At 40.4% G+C, this 13,634-nt stretch overlaps 1 protein-coding gene across 8 annotated transcripts in view; it reads right to left on the bottom strand.

Moving 5' to 3' along the window:
- FRY (FRY microtubule binding protein) overlaps window positions 1–13,634 on the bottom strand; it is a 444,805-nt gene that overhangs the window by 125,203 nt on the left and 305,968 nt on the right. For all 8 annotated transcript variants that reach the window (XM_073662506.1, XM_073662507.1, XM_073662508.1 and 5 more), the window contains 8 exons: window positions 13,054–13,144; window positions 9,822–9,901; window positions 9,651–9,731; window positions 7,032–7,200; window positions 4,722–4,814; window positions 4,540–4,638; window positions 2,741–2,842; window positions 1,116–1,219 (listed from right to left, as the gene is read on the bottom strand). In XM_073662506.1, the coding sequence (XP_073518607.1) occupies window positions 1,116–1,219; window positions 2,741–2,842; window positions 4,540–4,638; window positions 4,722–4,814; window positions 7,032–7,200; window positions 9,651–9,731; window positions 9,822–9,901; window positions 13,054–13,144 (819 nt within the window). The remainder of the gene's footprint in view (window positions 1–1,115; window positions 1,220–2,740; window positions 2,843–4,539; window positions 4,639–4,721; window positions 4,815–7,031; window positions 7,201–9,650; window positions 9,732–9,821; window positions 9,902–13,053; window positions 13,145–13,634) is intronic.

Genomic DNA, 13,634 nt, shown 5'->3' with positions numbered 1-13,634 from the left:
TTTTATCAGTATTTATTTATCCAAAGAACATAGCAGGTAAGACTTTGGTCAGGAGCAAACCCAGATCCTTACTGGCACCAAAGAGGACTGTCAGGACTGAATAAAACTGCAAAAGTAACATGTATGAGGGATAAAAAGCATCTTTCTTTATGGAAGTAATTATAGAATTGTACGCCTGTCATCTTTTTGCGAAAAATGGGTAAAATATTTTAATTAAAATGGTGCACGCTGCATGATACATTTGGCAAAACTCACTAGATAATGTTAGAGACTTTATCTTACATTATCTTATGGCCGGAGTATCTTAAGATCCCCAACCCGCAAACATCAACGGGTTTGACCAATAGTCTTATGTGTATGGGGGCCTCCCGACTGTCCCCCAACAGATGATGACATATGTCATAATTCAGATTGCTGATCCATTTGTTCTCTAAGAGACATTCCGTCTCCAAAGGAGTCTGGCAGTGGCTGTCATAGAGAACACAAGAGCACTCGTCAGAGCGAGCGCTTATTGTATTGGAGAGATGTTTGACGGCCAATCGATCTGGGGGGCTTGACATATGTATTTTGCATCCTCCAATAAAAGTGTTTCAAAGTTTTCTATTTGGCACCCATTACGCCTCAAAACAATGCCTCTTTTTCTAAATATTTCTGAAAGTTTTGAAATCTAAGTTAAAAGCTACCTGGACAACCCCTTCGTGAATAAAGTAGTTCCCCTTGTAAAATAAAAACACCATATACTCACCTCCTGTACTGGCACTGCTTCAGCGATGTCGGCTCTAAGTCTCCCAGGGCTTATGCCACGGAAGCCCTGCAGCCAATCACCAGCCGCTATTTGGCTGCTTTGCTCGTACTACCTCCGCTTATCTGATGTTCATCCAAAGGAGTGAACCTCAGACAAATGAAAGGAGTAAAAGCACAGCAGCCCAATAGCTGATTGGTACGCCATGTGAGCCAATGTCACACGAGCCCCGAGAGACCCAGAACAAATATAGCTAAATCGGTGCCAGTCTAGGAGGTGAGCATATGGCGTTCTTATTTTACAAGGGGGACTACTTCATATTAAAAAGGGTTAGTCCAGGTAGTGGACAACCCCTTCAAGACATGTAACTAACCTTTGTGTTGCCGTGTTGCTTTCACATTTTATTCGGATCATATAAACCCATAGTAATCTGTACAGGGATTCCAGTGCGACTCGTGCCATTTTAGGATCCTTATTCTGTTAGACATAAAGGAGTTCATTGTTAGGACACATAAATAAGGATTTATTAGAGAAAAGGGCACTAACAACAATCAGAGAATGGGTACAACATTAAAGAATGACATGTACCAAATTTTTGCCTTTTCCTATAACCTACAGACTTGGGAACAGGGCTGGAGAAGATATGCAGCTGCGTGTCATTCCCACCTACAAATGCAAAACTCAATAGGGTATTCCCATCTCCAAGATCCTATCCCAAAATGTAGTATGTGTAATAATAATAATATGAGAAATACCTCCAATTAGAAATGTAGTATAGTTTCTCTGATTCTCTTTTATCATGTGCAGACATTGCTGGACTTTAGGTATCCATGGTTACGACCACTAGCAATGAGCTAACTGTCACTATCTCAGTGGCCATAACCATGGATACCCAAGGTCTTGCAATGCCTGCACATGAGGAAAGAGACCTAGCGAATCAGAAAAACTATACTTCATTTCTAATTGAAGGTATTTGTCAATTGAATTATTATTATTACACCTAGTACATATTGGGATAGGATCTTGGAGATGGGAATACCCCTTTAAAGCATATGACTGACCCGCCATAAAAGTTCATTTTGAGTTTTCTTATGCCATTTAGTGCAGCTGCCTCAACAGAAAACGAGTGAGCATCAGTGGCATCGTTGATGCTTGCTTCATCTTTATACAGGCCCTGCTGAACATGTCTGGATGGAGGTACACACCAGGTCAAATCATTGGATTGTTGAAGCGGGTATTGCTATGTTAAGACATTAAAGCACCACTCCAGGGTTTTTTTTTATTGCAGCGCTGGAGTGGTGCAACTAATCTAAGTTCCCTGCCCCTAGTATTATATCCTAACAGCCACCATCATCTTTTATCGGCGCCGCTCCGGTCGTTCTTCTTCAGGTTGTGTGTGATCTGGCGGATCGCTCCAGTGTTTAACTGGACGAGCTGGAAGTCACACCTCAATGCAGGTCTATGATGCCAGAACTAGACTCTCATAGACTTACACTGAGACCTTGTGACCGTTACCCTCTGACTTCCGGTCAGTCAGAATTTGCGGTCACAGGATAATGGCGAGAGACCTGAGTGGCACCAATAAAAGATGAAGATGGCAGCTGGTAAGTATGAAACTGGAGGCAGGGAACTTAGATTAGTGGCACCACTCCAGCGCATATTTTGGTTACTAAGTTGCATAAATATTTGTAATATAATACTAGAAGTGAAACACTAATACAAAGTATTGAAAAAAGATTTGCACCTCTTTTTTGTTGTGCAGTTACACCAGGATGCAAAATAGCATAAAAGTTGCTTTAAAGGCACACACACCGAGTAACACAAAGATACTTCTGGTTTATATAAATTCAATTTTACTACAATGAAACAATCTATTTGTACAAGTCTGGAGTCTACCTTCAGTCATTGTTTTGTGTAAAGAAACAAAAATCACATCATTCAACGCGCTTCAATAACAGGAGCCTGAAATGTGACGGGTAACATAAAGGACACCTTTACCTTCAGGTTAGATAAGCAGTTGTTGAGAAAAATATGCCACCGGTTTAGAAAGAATGGTTTCTGGCTGACACAAAGCAAACACGTCACCAAGGGGTACAAGGCCTGAAACATAACATACAGCTGTTACAGCACTCACACAGGTCATCACCCGGCATGTAAGCATGTGTCAGTATGCAGCAATACCACCTGGCCTGTTTAAGTGTCTAACAAGCTCTAGTATTTCTAGATTTTTGTAACACATTCAAACTGAATTCAGGATGGATAGGCCTTCCTTATGTATAAGAGATATGGAGCAAGAAAATTTGGACTGAAAAGTTAAATATTTTCATGATAAAACTCTTATACTACAAACAGTTAAGCTAAGAATCACCAGTACACAAATTATAGAAGCAGGCATAGCTGGACATGGACAGGCAACGACTATTAAAGTGTTATTCCCCAAAAAATCAAGTTATCCCCTATCCATAGGATGGAGGACAACTTGGTGATCACTGGAGGTCTGACCAGGGGACCCCCAGCAATCCCGAGATCAGGGCTGCAAAACCCTGTGAACAAGGCTCTGTCCTGAATCTGGATTTATAAAACATTTGGTGCTGACGATCTATTGTGTATTAAAGGGGTTCTCATTAAGGCAACTGTAACATCCAGAAGTAGTGCTGTTGCTTCAAAAGCACCCAGAAACTGTTCCAAATAACACAAGCACAGGAGACAGGAAGTGTTGTGCTTCAGAAGCATCCAGCAACTAGAGGGGTTAACAAAGTCACAAGAGACAGGGAGTGTTTTAGCAGAGCTCCAGGGGGATTGTGGGGAACTTGTTATTGTAGTCTGTCTGAAGCTGAAGAGACAGGTGGGTGTGTTATCTGGATCTGACAGAAGGCAACTAAACAGGATTCAGATCAGGAGAGAAACTAAACACAGGTCAGATAAACTCCCTGAACTAACAGTGCAGAGAATTATTGGGCAGGAAGATAAGGACTGGAAGGAATTGTGTCACAGGGATCATCTCCCTCATCAAACCCTCCCCCCTTCCATCGCCATGCAGGATAAAGAATGCTGTGTACTATTGTGTCCTTGTAAAGGAAAAGCCTGTGGTTGTTTATGCACAGAAGTGTGCTGCTAAGATATCTAATCTATGCTGAATTATGCTACTGAAGAGACTGTAATACTGTGCCTTGTGAAGAAACTACTGTATTGTTACTGGAGCCGGTTGCTCAAGAAACTCAGACTGTGTTGTAACAAAGATTTTTGTTGTAATATCCCTGAATTGCACTGGCTGTGCTTCAGATTCAATTCCACTGTTAAACTGTTGAAAAAGACTCTTGTCAGATGTGTCTGGTCAGCAACTGAATCTATCATGTGCCTGAGAGAAGCTGCAGCCTATGGTCGCCCTGAGTAACGGTTCCCCCAGGATTCCAAAGAATTCATGAAACCCATCTCGCCCTATCTGAACCTAGTGGGGTGTGTGTGACACAACCCTTATAAGAGTATATGCATGTCTTAGAGGGCTCGGGACACCCTCTTCTTCCATTAGCCAGAGTGGAACGTTGCCTCTTATACTGGTGGGCATGGTTGACCTCTAATTAGATGGTAGGCATTTGTGCTAAGGTAAGAGTTACCAGCCTGTAGATCCCCAGCATATCATATAACCTTGACTTTCAGTGCATGCTAAGAGTTGTCGCTTCTGCAATGGATATGTACCATGACCATAGCCCACTTTTACGAAATCACAACATTAATTTTTCCCCCCTCTCTATACTGTGAATACTTTACATCCTTACGTCCGATCGTGAAATACTCACCAATGAGTGCTTCTTCCTGGAAGATAGCTCAAGTGTTGTGTCATAAAGACTTTCCACAAAGTTTCGAAGACAAGGAACATTCACTTCATTTTTCACAGCCTAATAAAAAGTAGGTAAAAGAATCGACTTTAACGCGGAATAGACGCTATTACAATAAATCATGTAGAAAGGAAAGGACTTACAGCAGCCACAGGGACCAGGATCTCCACAAACAGGCCAGCCAGAGCATGCTTAATGTCCTTGTCTTTTACTTCTAGGAAATAATGTGCACATTCCTAAAGGTGAGAGAACATAGCCATAAAAAATCAAGACTTGCAAACATGTTTAGAAAACTCGCAGTGTATAGGCAAGTGCCGCATACACACATACATACAGGAGTTGAGCGTTACTCACCTGGCCAATTTAATGACCTATATACCTATAAATAGTGGATATATTAAGTCCCAAACATTAATTCTTGAGTATACTACTAATCTGTGCAGGTCGTTGGTTCCCAATAGGTGGTAGCATTTTGTGATAACTCTACTGTAATGCATACTTGTCAACCCACTTGGAAAGCTCCGAGACAAAAAAAGAAGAGACCTCCAAGACGGCTTGGCAAATATCCAGTGCATCGCCCAAGCCTCTTAACTGCACCTCCAGAAGTTCTCCTTTGGTTGACACTGGGATGCTCCATCATTAGGAGGAGTCCAGGAGACTAGTTATTCATCAAGGTATAATATGCCGGCCATCAATATAAAAAAAAAAAATCCATAAACCATTTACAATGGTTTCACTGGAAGAATGGAAGGTTCAAGGGTTCCTACTAAACACTCCATTCTATCAAGAGCTGTATCCAACACTACTGCTGCCATTAAATGACCACAGGTGTCTAAAAAAAAAATTCAACAAGTCCCTTACAACTTTGAGGTTCTTTTCCAGAAAAAAAAAAAGAGGAAAAGACTAAAAGACTCTAGCATTCATTCATTGGCTCAAAAGCGGATTGAGAGACTTCCAGCAATAGGACACCTTATAAACCCTATAAACATGACACCTAATCAAAATATAATAAAATGTATCAAATTTATGGTTTATATTAAAATTAGCATAGAGTATAAAATTAAAGGGAAGGATGCCCAACAAACCAGGCACAGAGGGTATCAGATATATAATACAATAATGCTTTCATGTATCAGTAAAGATCATGGTTATATGACAACTATACACCAGATAGCAAAAATAGCAAATCAAAGTAAAAGTGCCTAGTGCTATATCATTATATATAATACAGATGAAATATCAGTATATCGTATGAAGAGATCAAGCTTATAGGAATGAAAGGTTATTGTCTAAAGTTCATTAAAGATCATGATATCAGAAGCCTGATGCTCACACACCATATTAGGCAGAGCTTCCATATATGTAAAGAAACGCCGCTGATACTGACCCCAAGGTGCCTGTGTTAATCCGACGCGCGTTTCGCCATATGCTTTGACACTCTATGGCAATTTTAATATAATCAATACATTTGATATATTTTGAGTATGTGTCATGTTTATAGATTTGTACTGCTGGGGGACACAACATATGTATACTGTGTTTTTTCTGCTGATCAATAAGACAACTTATTGGACTGCATCGTAGGCCAGTCAACTGCAAAAGTCCCTAACTGAAAATATATGGGAAAGGTCAAAAATTGAGGATTTCTCATGGATTTTCAGTGTGTTTGCAATAATTTTTAGCATGATGTAAAGCAGGGGTGGGGAACCTTCCTTCTACCAAGGTCTATTAGGATATTTATACCATCCTTCTGGGGCTGTACAAATTGTGCGCCAACTCCGGCCTCAAAGTACGTCCTGACGCTGGCACTGGTGTCAGGACGTAATCTTTCACTGCACACGCCTCAGCATTCAGCTTGCCTGTGCTCACAGAGCAAAAAGAAATTAAATAGCCGGTGGCTATCAAAATACAGCTGGCGGCCCAAGCACTGTGGTCCCCAGGAATCTGCCCGGGGGATGGAGAAAAGGTCATCAAGGGCCATAAACGGCCCTCGGTACAGAGGTTCCCCACCCCTGCTGTAAAGGATACCCATAGGCACATGATGGTGGATTTTCAAAATCCACCCAAATGCAGCCGAAATAAAAGCAGCAGCGAATTTCAGAATGGCAGAATGTCAATCCCGTTGCTGAAATGCTTTGTCACTGTAGATTTCATCATTTGAAATTTATAGAGTTAAAGCTGAGAAAGAAAATTCACATGTGCATCATTACAATATGAGCAACCTTTAAAGACTCATATAACCAGCCCTTTAAAATGTAAAAATATAATGTAAAATATACATAAAAAACAAACAAAACTGTCATCTAAATGATCAAAAGTTAAAAGAAAAAATCTACAGGATTTCTACTACACATTCAGTGCTAAGATCCTGTGCAGATTGATTTCAATGTCTGGGATAAATAAGCACTCTGTGTTCTCCCCTATACTAAGTGACACCAGATAATTAATGATACCTGCATGAACTGTAAAGAGGCTTCAAAGTCTTCCACTGGATACATCTTAATGCGGAAGAATTTCATCCCCATTATCAGACTGATGATGCTTTGAACCACATACGGGTTCTGCTCTTTGTGCCTCAGCTCTTTTAACTCCGCCATAAATTTCTTCTTCACGGAAGGAAACCTGACAAATGGAAGAGAGATGGCTAATAAATTGTACAAAATTTTTCTATCCACAATTGTTCTTGGCATCTTCTCTAACACTCTACCCTAATGATTTAAAGAGTATAAAAAAAAAACCCTGTGACACCGTCCAGCCATAACATAAGCCCAGCTGGCCAACAGTATCTTATTTGGTCTTACATTACTTTTTGTCTTTGCTCCCACCATTCGATATGTGAATAATAGAAATGTGACATAACGACTATATATGAAAATGTCCATTTCCAAGACAAGATTGCTAAAAATAGTGGGATACATATATCTGGCATTTTAAACTACAATTCCTCCTAATTGAAGGATTTTCCCACAAGTCTAGGTCTCACCAGTTATAATATCCATACGGGGCAGACAGAGACAAATGAGGTCACCTGTGTAAAAACAGCATTTGGAAACTTTGCAGTCCAAAAATGTTTGTGACTGAAGACGTTTGCTGGTTTGGAGGTGGAGGTGGCCCCAATACCTCTTAGGCCCCTGTGCACCCATACAGGTTGCACCAATGGTATGGCCACCCCTGTATCCATAACTTCCCTTCTGTCTTCAAACAGCAGTCCATGACCAATTCCAGCCTTACCAGCCGTAGCCCTTTCTGGTAGTTTCTACTGATACCTTTCCACTTCATGGTTTTATATCATGCTTAATTACATCAAAGATGCAAAACATTCCTGAGCATTTTCAGATAATGATGCATTTATTGGAGATTCATCATATACATACATCCAACACAGAAGCTATTCACAAGTCTTGAGAAAGGCCTCTGTAAAGGTCAATACATGATGTATGTACTGTATGTGATGGATTTCCAATAAATTCATCACTATATGAATATGCTGCGGAATTTTTTGCCGCTTTACATGGGTCTGGTTGGGGACTGGGATTGTCCGACCATTAGATCAGGTCACAGTGGTGACCTCTGTCTAGTGTTGCCTTACCTTATGCAGTCAAAACCCAAGAAAAAAAATAAAGTGAGCATATACCGTGTAGTAAGTAGATAACAATAGTACATATAAATAATATAGGGTACTTAGTTAACACTATTTTGATCAAAAAAACATAAAAACCATCACACCGCGACAAAGCGACCCCAACCAGGAAGGTCTTATCCTGTCTTTAGTATTAAAGCCTTACCTTGTGTCAACAGACCTAACTGTAGATAAGGGCAGAGCAGGACAGAGGCCCAACTGTTTAGACATCTGTCCGTGGGAAGCTATATAGATTAAATGCCTAGCTCTCATGGGCAGGTGTCTGAACATTCGACCTCTGTTCTGCTCTACCCTTATCTACATTGAGGTCGGTAGACACAAGGTAAGATTTTAATACTAGAGATAGAATAGGACCATCCTGATTGGGTGCACCTTGTCGTGGTGGGATGGCGTTTACACTTTTTTCATGAAAATAGTGTTAACTAAAGTACCCTATATTATTTACATGTACAATTTCTATTTACTTATTTGCTTACTACAGGGTATATGCTCATATTATTTTATTTTTCTTGGGTTTTGTCTGTGAAATGGCCACAGTGCGAATGTGCTTTTACACACTGCACATATGCCAACTTATGCTCCGGCTCATTTCTTGGTTTTATCTTATGCAGTGCGTAAATAATACACTGCCTAAAAAAACATGTCCGACAGCTGTCTAAAAATAACCAGTGAACTATGTAATTTGGCTTTGGCATATGTATGGGAATAAGTGTGCAAGCAGGGCAGACAGGTCATCCAGACCAGTAGTGTCACCTTCAGTGTTGACAGGTGTTGCACCATGTGGAATCGTCCAGGTCATCTACTATGACCACTTGCTGTGCTCTGCTGTTAGAGAGACTATCAATATCTTGGTTGGCTGACCGCTATTACTTCCATTTCCCCATAAACATGCACGCTCGGTTTGGCTGAGCAATGGAAAGGGAAAGAAGGTGAGGGGGAGAAGTAGGCTTTCACCAGAGTCTTGGATGGCTGATCCCCTGAGAACGAAAAAATCAGGCATGCTAAACTCGGCCAATCCTTTTTTTTATTCTGATATCTCCAAAATGTTTGTTAGGCAAACATCTAGTACAGACTGGTCCCGCCAAAATTGGTTGGTTCACCCGACCTTATTCTAATGTATGCGTCCACCTTTAGTTTAGAGCTTCTCCCTCAACCTTGTAGGATGAAGAACTACACAGGGACACACCTTACATGTCCTATAGATCTGGATCAGGTTTTGTAAGAGAACTTTACAACATCATGAGCCAACTCCAGAGCATTTCTGGGTACTTGGTCCCGCCTGACTAAACCATCTAATGCTGGTTACTGAACTTGGAATTACATTTGCCCAAGCCTGGTTATCTCAATCAACATATCCTCTAAATAGAATTTTACTCAACATGACTGTTATTCTGCAGAGATTGCTAAGATTTATGACTATATGGATACTTACTTTGACTGTGCTAAAACACCAATTACTTCAGCATACAGATCAGCTACAATGTGCATATTACCAGTGTTTGGACCTAAATACCTAAGGATAAAAGAAACAAAAGAAAGATGAAAAATACAGATATTAATGCAAGACGGCCTCAGTTACAATTTCCAGTCTGAATTTCATTACCCTTCTTTGTATTTAAAGTGCTTGAAAGCCAAGGTTATGACTTCATGGACCAAGCTGTCAATTACGGGATGCAATGGAATCTGGAAGACGAGGAGAGTTGTATAATGGAATTATTAGAAAGGAGAATTGGTTCATGGGAAATGCAAAGTTACTTAACTGCAAGATAAATGTATTTATTTCTAGTAATATACGAAGCAGAAACATATTCCACCCAGCTCCACATAAACCATATACTGTACGAGCTAAAACCAGTCTGGGGGCAAAAATCAGTATTGAGAACAAGGAGAAGAAAATATGTCCGTGTGCATCATCAATGATAAAAAACTCAACATATCAGATTGGAACATGAATTCCCAATTTTTTTTTTTGCTAGAGGACATCCCTAAAACATGCTTGCGTTTTGAAGGAACTCCTATTCACATCCCTACTTCAAAATAAGCTTGTTGTAGGAGCAGGTAGGGCATTTTCGATTCTTAGCTTCTCTCTGAGAACAGTTATTTTTCTTTGCGTGCCCCCATGCCAGGCATCTTTAGATCAGCTAAAATCGGTTTGCCATCCCTACCGTCAAGGCCTTGCTACTGCCTTCTACCTGGTTGGGAAACACGGAATTGGAAGGAATCTGGTGCTCATCCCTGGTGGGCTTGGATGCAACGTAACACATGGGGTCTCTTTCCTTGCCTTTCCTGCCCCTCCTCACCATCTTGGCAGTATCACCTTATGACCCTTTATTTTTTAGTATTTGGATACATGCATTTTTTTCATTTTTAAACCCTATTTATTGTGAGATTTAATATTTAAGTATTCATTTAAAAAACATTTTTTTTTACTTTTTATTGTGCCATTTTGTACCTCTATTAACTTGACAATTGAGGTGTTAAAGTTGAGGATCTCATCCAGCATTTCACAACTAGGTTATAAGAGTTACCCTCTTTAACCACATAAGGGGTTTTGTTTTCAATGTGCGTGTCTTATTTTGCTTTTTTTTTTCTTAAATAAATTTGCTATGTATATTTTTGATTATATCTTCGGGTGTGCACAGATTTCTCTGCATGTGAACTTTTTTTTTTTTTTATATAGTTGACCCATAGATATAACTAGTCCATTTTGGCACTAGCCATTTTTCAGGTACGGTGAAGAGAGTGGGACCTTACCTGTAGCACTCAACATGGGCCACTGCAGTGTATGGATCTGCGGTGTCCTGGCTCCAAAAACTCTTTACTTCTAACCAACCTTGGGACCCGCAAACAGCTGGCAGGTGGGTGCCAGGTTTTGGACCCCACCAATTTGATATTGATAAACTACATTAAGAATAGTCTACCAATATCAAAGTTCTCAACAACCAAAATCGGGCTGAAAAATATAATTTTTCGATCACATACAAAAAGGCAGTGTGAGCATCCATGGATTTACTACAGGAAATGTTCTTATTAGAGATTCTACCTCAACTCAAAATCAATACAACCATATAGGATTTTGAAATAGGAGCTCATATCATTTAGGTGCCTAAAAGAAGTTTTTCAATTTGAACAAACTCTACTTGACAAAAAGCTGATCACAAAATGCCCTTCTGCTGGGACCCTTCCCCAAAGATCAGCTCGAATGTGTGGGAAAATCTGACATTAAATGTCCAATTTCCCTGCGGTGCCATCACAGGAGAAATTAAGTATTACACTTTGTGAATTCAAATTATTGAGTTAAATGTAATTTATAGAACAAGTCCTCTAGGCTGGAGGATGCTCTTTGTACCCACTTCCCACACTTACCAAGAGATGAGACTCCTAAACCGGAGACCCCACTTTCCAATAACTCAGAATATGAAAATAACTTCAACGTAAATGTCTTATAAACACTTTTCACATGCCCGAAAAGAGCAAATAGACGACACAGTGGGGGGGGTCACAAAGAGAGATTTCATTCTTTGGGGTACACAGCCAGTTCAGTCATTCGAATAGCCACCACTACCTTTGCCACATAGGACCTGCCCCTCATGAAAACAATGACAATGATTGCTGAGGATTTCTGAACCTGGACTCCGTGCAATCATGCAATCACTTTTTTGCTGGGACACCTTCAATTTACAGGTGGAAAACTGGGGTGACTGCCAACCCCCAAGTTTATAATGAAAGTGGTCATACTGTATGTAAATAGCACAAATCATGTCCAGTTAATTGGCTTCATGTAAACATGCCTCTAGTACAGGTGTATGCATAGCTCTCAACTGTCCCAGAACCAGCAGGACAGTTCCGAATTTGGGGAGTTGTCCTAAGACGGATACAGTTGAATACAATGGTGGAGCATGAAACCATCCGTTCCCTACTTCACTGCCCAGTCTGTAGAGACTGAAGTACCTGCAAAACACCTTCAGATCACGTGATTTTCTCAGGTGATGTAACTGGCAGTAGAATGTAGCTCAGTAGATAAGCAGGACACACGTGAAGGTGGGAGGCTTGAATGAAGACATCCTACTGTGCGGGAGGCTGTGGGGGCATCCTACTGTGCGGGAGGCTGTGGGGGCATCCTACTGTGCGGGAGGCTGTGGGGGCATCCTACTGTGCGGGAGGCTGTGAGCATCATACTGTGCGCGAGGCTGTGTGGGCATCATACTGTGTGAGAGGCTGTGTGGGAGGCTGTGGGGGCATCATACTGTGTGGGAGGCTGTGGGGGCATCATACTGTAAGTGGGGCTTCAGGGGCATCATACTATGTGTGTGGCTGAGGGGGAATAATTTTTTGGGGGGCTGTGATGACATCATACTGTGTAGAAGGGGCTTCACTAGGAGCATCATTTCCATGTAGGCACATATAAAAGACTGGGCGAGTTTAGGGAACAAGCTTAGCGTAAAATAAAAATAGCTACATGTGCCGCTATATCAGTCTCTCTTATTTTTGAGAGGTGTGTATCCGATAGGCGAAACAGACACACATCTCCAGTAGATACCAATGAAAGTCCATTCTGTGTACAGTGCTGCAGGATTCGTTAGCACTTTATAAATAAATTTTAATGAACAACCAATATACTAAGCTTTTCCTTCAATAACACGATATATGATCCCCAGATATTACTGCACAGAGCTAAATCCATCTTCAAAAACATGTGCTGGTGATTCAATGTATATAATGTCACTAAATTCAATATTCTCCGCATTATCTGCTTCCTGTAGACATAGGAAGAAATTATGCTTACAAAGTTAATGAGAATTATAAATGTGCAATCAATGGTAGTGTCATCTTACCTGCTTCAGGACTTCTACAAGGACTAATGAAAAAATAAAATCAATTGCCAGATCCCTCCTCTCCATCAAGTAATCCTTCTGCTGCTCATCACTGAAAGCAAACAAAAAAAAAAGAACGACTGTTACCAATTGTGTCCAGACACGACACCGCGTAAAACCCTCCTTAGAAACAATCAAATTGAACCTTAAGAAATAGATCAGTCATCTAAGAATCAGAACCTCGTTAGTGCAGGTATTGTTTATAGAAAGACTTGAATGATAACCTAACATGCATGAAAAATCACAATGTTTTATTATGAATCTTGTCCCTGACATTGATGAGCACTGCCCTTAGCATAAAGTAAAGAAAAATTGCAATATATATGGTTTTTGTTTTTACTCTATATTAAGATATTTTAGGTTTTCAAGTTCCTAACTTCCTATTTTATTCATTTGACCAAAAAAATGATTTCTCTCCTGGAAGGAAAGAAAATGAATTTTCACTGTCAATAAGACTACTTAAAAGAAACACTCCTCCTCCCATCAAAGTTTTTATCCTCTTAATATATTGCAATCATCATATTATACAGCACTGTGTACTT

The sequence above is a fragment of the Phyllobates terribilis genome, unplaced genomic scaffold (assembly GCF_046119375.1).
Source record: "Phyllobates terribilis strain yellow unplaced genomic scaffold, ASM4611937v1 Scaffold_2__4_contigs__length_985480577, whole genome shotgun sequence".
In the NCBI taxonomy this organism is placed as follows: Eukaryota; Metazoa; Chordata; class Amphibia; order Anura; family Dendrobatidae; genus Phyllobates; species Phyllobates terribilis.
This window is presented reverse-complemented; position numbering and strand designations above follow the sequence as displayed.